Source organism: Mugil cephalus, chromosome 21, assembly GCF_022458985.1.
Source record: "Mugil cephalus isolate CIBA_MC_2020 chromosome 21, CIBA_Mcephalus_1.1, whole genome shotgun sequence".
In the NCBI taxonomy this organism is placed as follows: domain Eukaryota; kingdom Metazoa; phylum Chordata; class Actinopteri; order Mugiliformes; family Mugilidae; genus Mugil; species Mugil cephalus.
The window spans coordinates 15,291,589-15,306,872 of NC_061790.1; the positions used below are offsets into that span (position 1 = coordinate 15,291,589).

The following is a 15,284-nucleotide window of genomic DNA, read 5'->3' on the forward strand; positions in this document are numbered from 1 at the left end:
GTTTGGTTTGTGTATGTAAGATCGAAATTAGCAATCATGCTAAATTATTAGCGTCAGTTTCCAGAGTATAGTATGTATGCTGGATGAAGTCATTTCATTAATTAAATATATTTCTTCCTAACAGATGTGGTGCATTATGAGGATGAGATTACTGTAGCGGTTTGGCAGCAATAGAGTTTTGTTTATAGTTGATGCATTATGTAGATTTTCTTTGTGGCGGTCGACGAAAAAGTAGAGGAAATAATGAGAATGAAATGTTGTTTCAATCATAGAGCAATTGCAACATTTATTGAAGTGTTGGCTTTCTTGTATTGATTTTTCAACACATTACAAAAATACATATATGTTCAAAACAGCAGATGTGTACTGTTCTGAAATCACTTTTTTCCACAATGATGCACTCCCCCCTCCCAAAAGAAAGAACAAGGAAACTATTTTGTACAAAGAGTGTAAGTGAAAGTTGTGAAAAGTGAAATATGAAAATGTATTTCAAAATTACAGTTGTGTCATCACAAGACCTTCAACCAACCATGAGGAAAAACAAAAAGAAAATCATAATAATAATGTCCATGAACGTCTCATAAAACCGATGTGGAAAAGCATTCCTGCGTAAACCACTGTATTCCCCTGCCGAAGGTTCTTCCTTTAAACTTCTCCTTTTTTACTTATTTATTTATTTTTACATCCACAAAGGATGGCTTCAAACAACCAACAACAGGAACCCCATTCAAAAAAACAAAAAAAGAAAGAAAAAGAAAAGAAAACATATTAAAAATTAAAAGATGACGATACCACAACTCGAAAATGGCACCACTGTTGTTAGAAAAAAAAATCTGGCATGATTCTGCAATATTACACTTAAAAAACTGTCCATACAGTGAACAAGTAATCATACAGAAACATATTTATGTAGATAAAATCCCTCCACCAGGATAATCATACAAAACTGCTATGGCATTCAAATCATTTGAAAGAACATTGGAGAAAACAATACTTTATTATCATTTTAAACACTTACACAGAGTATTTAATCAATGGCATACTTCAACACTGTAAACATATTGTAAGACTGAATGTCCATGTGTGATTTGGCTCTCCGTGTGGGTTCCACTGTTCATCAGTTGAGTGTGTTATATTTCATAGTTGTATGGCTCAATCTGGCCTGACGCTGAACTGAGTTTTCTGGGAATTAATACGCTGTGTGTTTACAACAGGACCTTGAGTTTCCCACTCATGCATCAACATGTGTAAGCAAGCTGAAAGTAGCTCTTGAGCTGATCTAGCTTTTTCATGTTAATTCATATAAAATATATTGAACTACGTGGTAACTGAATAGCTTATGGAGAGCTCTTGTGACCTCATCATTTCTAAAGATTGCCAAAACAAAAAGAATTTGCATTCAAGGTACAGCATATATATATATATCTATATATTTTTTTTTATATCAGAGTGGAGCAGATAGAACCTGACAACAGGCCGAAATAGCAGGTCAAACCTTCAAGTGACAATGATTTTGATGATTGAGAATTGCAGTACTAAAATGCAAGATGTAGTCTCAATCTCCTTTCATGTGGTTTTGCTGTCTCCCCCCCTCTCACGCTCACTCTGTCTCACTCTGATGGCCTGTTATAAGATGTGGCCAGTAGATGTGCATTTGGGTACAAAAAAAATTCACTTTTCATATGCTTCCAATTTCATTTGAATGACTATTCTCCCCGGTCAAGGTCTTGCTCTCTCTCCCTCCATTTCTTTCTCACATTTCTTCATTTCTCAGTTCCAATCTTTCATTTTTGCTATAAGAATAGCCCCTACTCAAGGTCGCCCGGCCGTCCCCCAGTGCAGCTGCGCTCAAAATTATCATAACTCATATAACATTTTTTTGCGCTGGATTCATTTCAGGATGAACGATGCAGAAAATAAAAACGGTAATCCCCAAAAGACACGAACATGCACACTGTCTCAAAATCTGTTACTGGGAGTTAAACCCATATCGCTTTGTGAGGCGAATGAACAGGCTTCCTTTTAAAAGCCGCTCTAATGCATGAATCTGAGCTAGTGAACTGTGAAAAGACGCCGTCAGAGAGAGGCTTAGAGCACACTGCAGAGAGAAGAACACACGCTAACACATTCTGATATGAATTTCATTTGAAACCATTTTGTGGATCCGAAGGCGACACAGGAAGTCAACCTGGGTCGGAGAGAGTTGCCACGCCACACACGAGAGGGAGATGTAGAATGATTTAGAAAAGTGTTACAATTGTTGAAGTAGCTTTTGTTTAACAAATTACCTTTGAATAAGCACACATGGAGTGGGGTTGTGGGAGAGGTAATTAAATGGATCTGATAAAAGCAATAATGTATGGTAGTTACATTTAGCATATACTGTGGATGATGCAAGCAGCTGGTCTTCTGATTGTTTAGTTTTAGGCCATCTTTCACGTACAGTAAGGGCTACTTTAACATATAAAAAAAGAATATATTTACAAACCATAAACAGGACTGTTCTCCGTCTCACATTAATCACAAGTAGTCTTAAATTATTCAACATATTAAATATGGTGGTTTAATCCTACATTGGGAATGTACTGAGCATCAGTTAAGGGTATCTCCAAGTGCAACCTTTATTTATGTCCTTACTGAAGCAAGGACAGCAATACAGTAACTGCATTTTGAAATTATTCACATGCCAATATTTAAAAGGACAAAGTTCCCTGAATAAATTAATATTAACTCTTTCCAGGTCTCTACAATAATGTTGGATTTTTAAAATCCAGCATGATGTTTTCTTGTCAGGCTGACATTCAGTGCTTTAGGCCTGTATGAGGGAATGGATTGTAGTCCGCTGCTGCAGTTAATATAGAAAACAATTATTTTTTACTTTTAAAAGCTTAACTGCTTCACACAAAGTTACTTTCACGTGATAATAAGCTTCCTTATAGGAACAAAAGAACATTTGTATTAAGGGTGACTTCTTTTCAGTTATCCCATTTTAGAAAAAAAAAAAAAAGTTTTTTTTTTTTAGCACATTTCAAAACTAACTCCATATGAAATCCCACAAAGATGTACCTGCACATGCCAAATATCATTACAAAAATCCAATAAATACAGAAATTATTGCACAGTAGAAAGGCTCCATGGATTCCTAACTGATAAAATCCTCAGACAGTTTGCCAGGAAAAACCAAGTTGGGCATTCCAGACAAGTTCTCATTAAAGTTTCCCTTTGTTTATATTCTCAGGTGGCAGTTTCTGTGACAAGAAAAAAAGATGAACATCAATCAATCTCAATTTTTTTTTAAGAGAGAGATTTTCCAGCCAAGCCCCATTGCTGAAGAAGTGGTTATAGAGATTATGTGTGTGCATGTAAATGTGTGTTTGTGTATATGCGTGGGAGAGAGAGTGTTTGTGTACACTGAATAACTAATGGTTGCTGGCTTAACCTCGGTCCGCTTGCTCTAATTTGACCTCACTGGTCATCAAATGTTCGCCATGCCATTTCTTCATGTGTTTCTCCAGTGTGCTGTAGACACTGAAGGGCATGTGGCAGATGTCACAGCGGTACACCTCTTTTCCAAATTGCCCGTGGGTCTTCATGTGGCGCGTCAGCTTGGAGCTCTGGGCACAGGCGTAGCTGCACAGGTCGCATTTGTAGGGCCGTTCCCCTGTGTGGCTGCGTCGGTGCACCGTCAGGTTGCTGCAGTTCTTGAACACCTTGCCGCAGTATTCACAGGTGTCATTCCTCCTCTCTTTGGAGCTTGGAGGCCTGCCGGGTCCAGGTCCCCGCAAGAGGTGAGGGGTGCTGCTGCCACTGCGCCCCGAGGCACTTCCACCCTCCATCAGCTCCCCAGGTGGGGTGGAGAAGCGAAGGCTTCCTGTCTCTGAAGATGAGTGCTCAGAGGATGTTGCAAACGGTGACTGACGGGAATCAGTGAATCCCAAGAAAGGTTCTCGGATGAAGTGGCGTGAAGCAGCATAGCCAGCCAGGAGCTGGGAGTAGACGTTTTCAGGAGAGATAAGGGGTATGGTCGGGGGAAGTTCCAGCTGTTCTTTCTCTATCTTGATCCTCTTGTTGTTGGAGGGGCTAGGGCTAGTGATAGGGGTGGGTCGACGCTGGAACAGCCCAGGGAAGGACTCTGCTTCAGATACACTGATCCTGCCATTCACCACAGGCCTCTGGTCCTCCTGCTCATCTCGCTCTCTGTTATGTTCTCTCTCATTCTCTCTTTGTCTTTCTGCTTCACCCCTCTCTCCACCATCTCCATTAGGTTGTCTCTCCAAGCTTCTCTTGTTAGGGTTAAGTCTAAGGTGATTGTCCAGATGGTTGTATGGGTGCATGATGCCCACCCCACCGCTATCATTGACTCTATCCCCACTTAGAGATTTCTCCTCAGGAGACTGTCTTGGGCCATTTTCCCTATTCTGGCTGTACTCCTGGGAGTCCTCGCTTAAGTTGGAGTCGGGCCGGCTTCCATTTCTCAGTTCTTCCTCTTCTTCCTCTTCCTCCTCTTCCTCTTCCTCCTCTTCCTCCTCTTCTTCCTCATTGTCCATTCCCATTCCCCTTGTATCTCCTTCTCTGTTTTTTTCTTCTCCCTCTCCTCCCTCTCCTCTACGTTCCTGTTCTGGGGAGCCAGGCATAGCCCCGGACTTGTGGTGCATATGTGTCTTCATGTGCCTTTTAAGCTTGCTGGCCTGAGAACAGGCGTGATCACATAGATGACACTTGTACGGCCTCTCTCCCGTGTGGCTGCGTCTGTGGACAATCAGATTGCTCTGGAACTTGAAAACCTTTCCACAGAACTCACAGGATTTGGATTTCCCTGGGGCCTGGTTCTGACCCTGCGTGTCAGGAGGGCTGGAAGATCCGTGTCCTCCCTGCGAGGTGGGTGGCTGAGGGGCATAGGTGAGAAATGCTGGGGGCTTGGCACCAGGTTGGAAAAGCGTAGGACTCAACAGGCGGTGCATGGGTGGCACGCGGTTTGGGGAAAGGGGAGGAGTGGGCCCACCATTATTGGTTGTGTTGCCCGCCAGTTCCCTCAAGCGACGGGAGAAGTCCATGGAAGAAGGCTCCATGGGGGTCATTCGCATCACCCTCTCAAAGGCACTGGGGTGCTGTGACAGCAGCCCCATTTCCTCTGGGCCCAGCCGCTCTAGAGGTGGTCTAGGAGGAGGTGGAGGACTGACAAAGGGTGGCGTTGCAGGCAATCGGGTCTCCATGTACCCTGGAGGAGGGGGAGGGTGTTCCCTGAGCAGGGGCGCAGCCATGCGGAGGAGGTGGAATGGGTTGTTGGCATCACCAAGGAAAGTGGGGAGAGGGGAGCGGGGTAAGGCATCAGCTCCTGGGGGAGGAGGCAGAGCCATGCGGGGAGTGAGGGAGCAGTTGGCTAGGTGGTTGTCTAGGTAGATGCGGATGCCATGAGTGTGCTGGGCATGCTGAAGCAGGAACCAGGCACTGTTGAAGGTCTGCTTGCAGGTAGTACAGATGTAGCTGGATGGTTCATCTTTATCTGTGGACCAAGACAAAGAAACACACAATTATTGTAAAAGTTCAAATACATCACAACAACTTGTGAGAAGATCATTTTTTCTTAAAACATAAAGCTACATTATCTTTCTTTTTGTGTCTATGTTTGAGGATCCTCCATGTGTTTTTCTGTTTTTCTGTGTGTAGACAAGGTGTCTAAGTACAAGTCTAATGTAGGTGCCGGGTATTGCCCTCAGGCCATGACACATTATGCTAATTCTAATGTCAGCTAAGCTTTAGTATACAGATCCATCTCTTCTACTCTGTCACTTTCTTATAGAGACAGAGGAGGCAGCAGCGGAAAAAAAAAACACAGCAGTGGGTAGAAAAAGGGACTGTTGTGGTGGAGGTGGGGATGGGACATTAGAGAAAAAGAGAGACACTCAGAAAGAGAGATGGGAGAGAGGAAGCAGACGAGGTGTAAACAGTAAAGACACTTCCGGTCTCAACACATATTTGTCATTAAATGAAGCTCTACGTCAATGGTGTAATAACGAGTACAGTAAAGTGGCTCCATAAACAGAGAACTGTATGTCACACGCTGACAAATTGCCCCTTTAAATAGTGTGACTTAATAATGCCAAATGAACCCATCAGTCACTGTGGCATGGCCCTGTCATCCTGCTTGTGACTCATAAAAAGAACCTTGGTAGGGATTCATCTAATTCAACACAGGCTTGCAGTGAAGACGCATTTCCACAGCCCTGTGTTTGCTTGCAAGGCATCTGTATCTACTTTATCATCAGTGGCTACCGCAAGTGGAGTCAAGTTGGTACGGTGGTCCCAGAGCTTGAAACCCGGAGGGGCGAAACAAAGGCGGGGAAAGCTACTCTTGCCCAAAGCAAGAAAAAAGTCCTTAAGATGGCTGACTGCCTCAAAGCCACCCTCTGTTATGGAATGTAAAACACACATGCGGACACTGGTACTTGCACAGGAGTATTTTCTTTTCACTGTCCTCTCTCTGTGTCTTCTCTGCCTCACTGTGTACCTTCACACACTCACAAATTCACACACATACACACTCTCTTGTACTATGCAGAACAGATGAGCGAAAGCTGATGTTGGATCAGTGTCTAGTACAGGAAGCTGATTTGGCGGTGTGATCGGTTTGGCTTTCCCCTAGGGAGAAAGGGTCAGAAAAAGTTAATGAGGGGCTCATTTACTGATTCTGTCTGTTTTTCTCTGCTATTAGTGGGGCTCTGGTGCAGCCGTCACTCTCGCTATTTGTGTGGGGTGGGACATGACCCGACTCTTCCTACTAATGTGTGTGTGTGCGAGCATTTCTTTCTGTGTGCACGTGTACGGACATGTATGTGGATGTATTTTTGCGCTTCCATGTGTATGTCGGCGTGCATGTGTGGGGCGAGTGGCGGGCTGCCTGCCCGTGTTTAGTTTGGCTAAGCTTCACACGGCCGCTTGGCAGCAGAGAGCTGGACAGCTTAACAGCTTGGACGGGGAGAAGAGAGCGAGAGAGGGAAGAGGAGGAGGAGAGGGGGTAAGAAGAGAGGTGGAGGGACTTTAAGGGCCAGACGTGCTTGAGTACACACAGACACACACACACACACACACACTGACACACACGAAGGCTATTTACATGCCCCCAGGGACCAAGTTAGGTCTATAGACTTGGAAGCTCTATAATCTCATCAACACACACGGATCAATATTGAATAAAGACATGAGATTGGGAGTAGGATTGATGATCTTGCTCAGTTTTTCAAAGTGAGTTTTTTTCCATTTTATCTACATTTTCGTCTGTACACATGGCCTCATCAATATGAGCTACCCAATCAAACACAACCGTCCCCACAACCACGCACCCTCCCACCGCCGCTACAGCAACACATTTGCATCTTGTCATATCTTACACAGCCGCGCCATATGCTGTTAAAGGAAGCGTGGCAGCTAATAGAGTGGCAGCTGATGGCTGCTGCCTAATGACGGCCAAAGACAAATTTCATCAACTTCGCAAACAAGCGAGCACCCAGGGGGAGGGGGAAAACAGAGACCGGCAAAGAAAAGGCTCGATAATAAAAGAATCAAAGGCTACGATATATAGATAGACTCAAACTATCAAACTCCATTGCACAGACTTGTAACCAACAAACAGGTGAGCGGTGAACCCAAGCCTGCAGGTTGCAAGACTTCCTCTCTTTTGTATCATCATAGTCACTTCCCTCACACACAGATGCACCAACATATACACACATTAGGTTGCAGACATACCCACTCCATTCTTTCCTCTCATGTGCAGACTTGCACACACGCTGAGAGAGTGTCGCTGCTGAGTGCTCCGGCCAATAAAAGCCTTCATTAAAGAATCACGATGGGCCGTGTCATGCTCCAGTTTGTGGTAATTACAGTTGTCTGCCTGACACACAGGCAGGGACCCCTCCACTGCTGACCGCCAAGGTCAACTACCAGTTAGAATAGTTACATTCTGCTCTCAACGCAGTCACTGATGCTGGACCTAATCGCCCAATTTACTCCAGCGCACCATATGCACACAGACACACAATATCGTAGCGCGGGCACACACACACACACACACATTCACCGAGATGAGAGGTTAAATGAAATGGAGTCACAGCAGGATTCAGTAATATGGTACACTGCATTTTGCTGCTTTTTGTCATTTTGCTAGCAATACGACAATTTATAAATGCTATAGCGTAATGGGATTCACCTCAAAAAGACTATCAATTATTTTTCTGCCCAAGTGTTCACTCGGGCAAGCTTTCCAGAAAGGAAACAGAGGAACACAACACAGAACTGAGACCAGCTTAAGAGGGCAGCTCTTTGTCCTGTGTAACAAAACGAGGGCTAAGGGCCAGGAGGCCTGGAGGAAGTTATTAAAACATTGGCACATGCACGGAGCTGAGGTAGGCCAGTAATAATGCTCTCCTTCTCTCCTGGGTTGGTTTTTTTACTAAACCACCAGGCCAATTAAGCCAGTCTTCAGGGAGTAAGATCTGAGCTTTACATCAGATTTTATTCTTTCCAGATTGCCTTTTATAGCCATTATTTTGCCTTAAAAAGTACAAACAAAATGCCAGTGAATGAAGGGGAGCCATGGTATTGACTGTTTGCATATGGCTAGTGTACAAAAGTTGGTGTGAGGTTGGTGGGGTTGACGTAGACACCAGGCGTATGGTGCAGACATGTGGATTTGTGTTTAATATAGGAATTCACATATGCCATCCTTCCAGCCTCCGGCCTTGGTCTGACTTAAATTTCAAAGCATGAGGTCGCTCCATTTACGTTGCACTTACATTTTGGGGCCTTTATCAGATGCGCTAATCCAGAGGGACTTACATTAAGACCACAGAAGAATAACAAAAGTCCACAGGCTCAGTCTCTAATGGAGACAGTGAGCAGTGAGAGGCTGATAAAGCATGATCACTGATGCGCGTTTAACCCTCACAGCGCTAAAGGAAAATAAATCATCATTGAAAACAAGGTGGAATCAAATGCTAGCCCACTGACTGCTCCACCAGCACCATCAGTGACCAGCATCTGGCTCAGTGGAGTTAGTAGAATAAGGTTACTGTAGTGTAGAAAGAGAAAAGGCCGGTGAAGGTTTTGGCTGTTAACAAGGAGAGGACTCAGGCAACAGAGGATGTGCTACAGTAGGTGTCACGCATGTGTGTGTGTACACTGCAGCATTCCTGGAGTTCAGGTTTGCTGTACTGCTCAAACATTCCATCAAGGGCGACAGAACGCCACAGCGACAGATTTACATACAGAACAAAGCTGCCTGCAGGCTAGGCCACTGGGACACAAACCTGCCCCTGCAGCCCCTCCTTTCCTTTCCCGTCACACACACACACACACACACATGCTCTGAACGCACACACTCGCAAGCCCTGGGAGTACGCGTGTGTGCACCTGTCAGGGGTTAGCTGACACCTCTGCTGCTGGCAAAGCAGCTCCTCATTAGCATGGCTGTGATCTAGGGGTCCCCAGGGGTCCCAGCCTCCTCACCTCACCCCCTGCCCCCTCCCTTGCACCTCTGCTCCTCTCCTCCTCCACCTCACTGCTCCCATCCGTCCCTCCTGCTCTTCCCACTCCTCCTCCTCCTTCTTGTCCCATGCTCCACTCCCCTCTGCTCTGATGGCTTGTTTGTCATGAAGGGGGCTAATCAGGGCGCACAGGGCCGAGCGGATCAACTGCGCGACACCGCGTACCATTCACAGGGGACGAGGGAGCTCAGACTGAAAACTGCAGCGTGGCAAGCAGGGGCAGACTGTCACAAAAATGTAGTAAAAGAAAGTGGGAGATGTACAGAAAGAACTAAGTAGAGAGACTGCGGAGGGTGGCAGTAGCAGGCAGGGGGTAAGGCTCTCACACAGTGTGACTGGCTCCATGCTAACTCAAACCAGCTTCAGCCTGCTAACCATATACATCTGTGTGTCTGTGCGTGTGTGTGTGTGTGTGTGTGTGTGTCTGCAGCCAATATGACCAGCTGAAATGCCTGACAGCCCAAGAGAAGATTTAAAGAAACAGTGCTCTTTAATGCATTTGCAGAAAAGAGTTTGGCATTGAGAGCCATGCCCAAAATTGCATATTTTCACCTTTTTAAAAAAAAATTATAAATAAAAAAAATCTGTTTCCTTATCTTCTCATTTTCTCTCTTTCGCTGCCTTCTCTTTCTCTCACGTACACACTAAGCACCTGTACAAGGTATCTGGGTACTCCACCCTGACCCTCATGCCTCCTGGGATGTGGGTCAAATGAACAATAAAAGGGATCAGGTATCTCCAACAACTTGATCACAGTCACACACACACGCACGCACACACACACACACACACACACACACACACACACTGACTAAGTCCAGCTGTACAACAATGCATGAGCGGAGAAGGCTCTCATGTAGCACGACTGAAGGAGCACGTTACCGTCGTGAGGCAAGCTATCCCAGCCAGGGCACGGGGGACATGCTGTGAAAAATAACTGGCAAGACCTCTCTGTCAGTAAAGAGCTATGACTTCTGGCTCGGGTTCCAGGACAAAGGCGGAGGAAGAGGGAGCAATACAGAGAGAAAAGAGAATGAAAAGAAAAAAGGGAGCTCCATAAAGTGCATTAGCTGAGCTTTTTGTGGCATTTCTCAAAGCCTGACTCATCGCCATCAGCTCCTAACTGGCCCCAGTGCCTGCACACACACATGCACGCACACACACACACACACATGCATATAAACCCTGTGTTCATTTTAGGGGTCTGTGCACACACTTGTGGGGTCTGCTGTCTATCATGTGACGCTGACAAATGGATGACACTCAGTCGTGCTTGTGGTTGAAAGATGCAAGAGAGAGGAGCAAGATGGAGGAGAGGATTAAACAAAGAAATGGAGGGTGGGGGGGGGGGGGGGTCTAAGAAAAGTCAGTAAAAAAGTAGGGGGGAAAAATAGAATGGCAGGCAGTGTGGAAACAGAGGAAGAATTGTGCGTTGTTTTTTTGTTTTTCTTCATCACCTGCGTCGTCATTTTCAGCAAAATTACATCCACTTTAATTTCTCGTTCCACCCCCTGCCCATTTTGCCATGACACAACAGAAAGGAAAAACAGAGAGGAGAGTCATCTTCGTTCGCTGTAAGACTAGATGCATGAGACACCTTTAATAAACAGAGTAAATACCAGAGAATTTTCTTTTAGAGAAAAGCTGACGAGGAAAACAAGCCAAATGCCCGGTTAGGTGACAGCATCAGAAGGCAAAAAAAAAAAAAAAAAAAAAACCTTGCTTTGACACTGAAATGAAAACCGACTTGTGGACTCACACAATGTTTGTGTAAGGTTTTACATCCAAATGAGCTTCGGTTATACCCCTCAGGGCGCCTCACTTTGTCCGGAAAGTCAATTTCCGATTCCCTGGCACCGAGTAGGAAATTGACAGATGACTGACATATGAATTGTGGTTTAGGGGTTTATTAATTTTTTAATTGGATCGATCACTTTATGCAAACACATGTAGCTAACCATATATTTATTAATTAAAGTGTAAAACTGTATTGTTTCAACCCTGATAAATACATACACTTGCTCATCTTAACGTGTGATCGGTTTCCAGTTGCAGATGTCTCCAAGGATTTGCCTTCTCAAATGACACTGCCATTACATCTAATCTCATACAGTAGTGCTTTTATGCTTCTGTTTGCGATGTGTGTGTGTGGCAGTGTATGTGTACGTTCGCATGTGTGTCTCTCTCGGTCCACCCTTCTGTGAAAGGGTGCTATATTCTTTCAGCAGCAGTAATGGTTCCCAGCTGGCTTCTGCCCATTGGAGCCAGTCCCGCTTAACTAGCAGCCCACAGGAAGATACCGCCACGGCCTTGAATGGCACACAAGCCCTTCCAGCCTAATCAACTCACTATAAAACTTGCCCCTCGCATGCTTCACACAAGCTGCAGAGTCCATTCCAGTGACTGAGGGAAAAACATGGGTGATCTAATTCACTATTAACTTGAAATTAATTCGGGCTGTGAGATTCACAGGGTAGAGAGCGCACGGAGCATTCCATCGTTTGGCACAAATTGGCAGGTTGTCTCATTATTATTAGCTAAACTAATCTGAAGTAACAAAAGTGAAGGGTGATTAAAAAAAATGGATAGTAGTATTTACAGACGACTGTATGTATAGTTCGGTTCCCCTTGATCTAGCAGCTCATTTTAAAATGCACGAGGTGGGTATGTGATATCCTTAGATCTCTTAAACTAATAGTTTGAGAAGGCTCCAATGTTTGTCTGTTAAAAAAAAAAAAAAGAAAGAAAGGTTACTGCCAGGAGGAGCACAGCAAACAGTGAGCCAGGCCATTCATTCATTTGCACTTCAGTATTTTTTATGGATTTAACAAATAACAACAACCAAAAAAAAAAAAAAAAAAAAACTTTAACAGCTTTAGGGCTGCTGGGCTTTTGTTAAGTCTGCACAGTGCCGTGATGTTTCCGGCCTTTATGTTAATGTCGGATAACCGGCTGGTGGCTGTAGAGTCGTGTCTACCTAACAAATTTGAAAATGGTATTAACAAAAAACCTTACACAAGAACTGTTGATCTTTCAATATTGTCATATACTCTCATCTTAATATAACGTGTAGGACTGCTAACATAAGGCATCACACTGCTTAGGGCAATAAAAAAGGAAAAATTATTTTACTTTCTAAATATGCTGGTTAAAGATATCAGTCAATAGTCCAGATAAGTGAACTATTGACTGATATAGTGAGTGTATTTTTTTTCTTTTATGTGTGTCTTTGTCTTTTGTTTTTATCTCCTCACGAATCTCTCCTATAAGGTCTTGTTGTGATCCAGCGGAGGCCAGCGGCACGACATTATTAACGTTGCAACGGTCGTGTCTCCAGGGGAATTCTGTTCTCTCTCCCCGACGCGTCCCGAAACATACTCAGGTGTGTCAAACGGTCTCCTGCCTCACGCCGTCTTCTCAAAGACTCAGATTCTCCCGTACGCACTCAAATGCAGGCATGAACATAGATTCATCACTCGACACCCAGCACATATTTATGAAGTGACATGATGGGGCTGAGTTTGGCCCCAGGCCTCCCCCTGTGGGTTCCATGTGGCCTCTCCCTCTGTCTCCCTCTCTTTCATTTCATTCTTTCTTTCTTTCTTTCTCGTTTTCTCTCTGTCTTTCTGGCTGTTATCACGCTGATACATTTCCTACTCCTGGCACAGCTCCTGCATAGCTTATGGTTAAAGAAAGCTTTCATCTATCCAGTGCCTCTAGGACACACACACACACACACACACACACACACACACACACACACACACACACACACACATAAACACACTCACACCCACACATATACAAGCACTGGTACGGGCCATCACTGCCCCGCCAGACCACAGGCTCAGACAAGCTCCGCTGGCACCAATCACCCTGATAACATCTTAGGCTTTATTTCATTTTGGCTTGCTCTGTTCTTCTCTGGGAAAGACCGGCACAGAGAAGAGGGCTTTCTGGAAAAGTATGAATTACGCCAGCATGCAAGGAGAGTGTAGCCCCTTAACCTTGAGCAGTTAACTTCCCCGTCTGCAATGCCATCTATGGACATGACAGTGCAAGCCCTTTTCAACAGACCGGAGCTGATGTTCCTTTCCCATTCCTGCAGAAGGCACGTCAGTTTTTAAGAGGTAAAGTCAAAGGAGGAAAGAATCCACCGTAATGATAATAATAAAACACAATGAATAAAACCAAAGCAACTACTTTACTTTAGAAGATCTTAAAAAAAAAAAAAAAAAAAAGCGAAAAAAACATTAGCAAACATTAGCATGTGATTCCAAATAAAGTGTCTCTAAGTAATTCCTAAGCTATCACTATTTTCAATTCAAAGTGTGTTCTGTGAGTTATCCAGAGCGACAGGGGCACTATTTTCTAGAGAGACGCGTTACTATTGGCTAGTTTTTTGAGCACAAGTGAAATAAACTCCATTTCTTTTTGTATTCATAGTCCCAGAAACATCAAAAATGTTGGGTAAATTAAAAGTCTATCTCTGTGCCTTTGTGAGTTAAAAGGGCAAACTTTAGATTAAAAACGAAAGTGACTATGACCTTTGCGCCCAAACTTCTGCCTTTTTTTGTTCTCAGTTTTCCCTCCTTCACAAAACTTTTACTGCTTACAGTAAATCGCTACTGTGTTTCTGAGGGTTGCATAGTGTGTATGAAGGTGGCATGAATAATGTGTTGTTTGTATACGAGATACCGCTCTTGGCGCACCAAGGCAAACCAACATAAAGGCAGCTTACGTTCGTCATGTGTTTGTCTGGGTCTAGTGTTTTCTCTCTGAGTAATTGCTCGAGACAAATAAGTGGATGAAATAAGGGGAATCGTAAGCGTACCATGAAAGGCTTTCAATATATCTTGCGGTGAAGCAGCCTGTAAAAGGAAAAAATACGGCATAAACGCTGTCTCCTTATTTTCTTCTGCCACAAGCCCACCCAGTCAGAGCAGGACACTAATAAGATAAGAGGAAAGGAACAACAACAGTGTTGTAAGTAGGATTACCCCTGTCTGACTGGCTAACAAGCACCATCTCTTTCCCTTTTCACAAATACTAATGGTAGCCCTTTTCTTCCCCACAGCAAACACATGCTACTTTTCAAAAGATAAATGGGAGCGAATGCCCTGGTCAGAAATTCTCCCCATTTACTCCTGAAAGGGACATATGATATGTTATACACTAGTCGCCTGCACTAAAGCTGAACACTATGACTGAACGCAATTTTTTTTTTTCTGGCGAGTGTTACCAGAGGAGGAAGGTGTACATGTTGCCGTGCAGGTTCTTGTCTGCAGGTGTACACGCACAGAAATACTTACACTTTTACTCTATGTAGAACAGTATGTTCTTTAAAAAAAAAAAAAAAAAAACTTTCCTCATTACTCAGCACTGATAATAGTGCACCTGTTATCAAATGTCACCAGTAGAAAGGGAAAGCGAGGGGTAGCTGTCGGCGCAGCAGTCAAAATACCTTGATTATAGCTATTTACACAAAGAACATAAACACGCTCGCGGATTCCCGTCGACACAAGACAACTTGTGGACCACAGCGTCGAGACCATGAAGTTCACATCGGCAACTTCGCTCAAAATCCCCACACAAAAAGTGTGTGTGAATACCAAGGCACCGTCATCGGTCGCCATGCGTAGCAGGGACAGGGTGTGAGGTTTCTAATGCCTCTTCAGCAAGGCTGTTAAGGAGCAAAGAGTCCACACATCTGGAGGACACAGTCAGTCGGCACATGCTGAA

The 15,284-nt window shown here is 44.3% G+C and overlaps 1 protein-coding gene across 3 annotated transcripts in view; it reads right to left on the reverse strand.

Annotated features, from left to right (window-relative positions):
• Nucleotides 1–260: 260 nt before the first annotated feature.
• The window catches only part of bcl11bb (BAF chromatin remodeling complex subunit BCL11B b), a 29,214-nt gene continuing 14,190 nt past the window's right edge, over nt 261–15,284 (reverse strand). For all 3 annotated transcript variants that reach the window (XM_047573786.1, XM_047573784.1, XM_047573785.1), the window contains one exon: nt 261–5,503. In XM_047573786.1, coding sequence (XP_047429742.1) covers nt 3,435–5,503 — 2,069 coding nt within the window. In that variant the 3' untranslated portion in view covers nt 261–3,434. The remainder of the gene's footprint in view (nt 5,504–15,284) is intronic.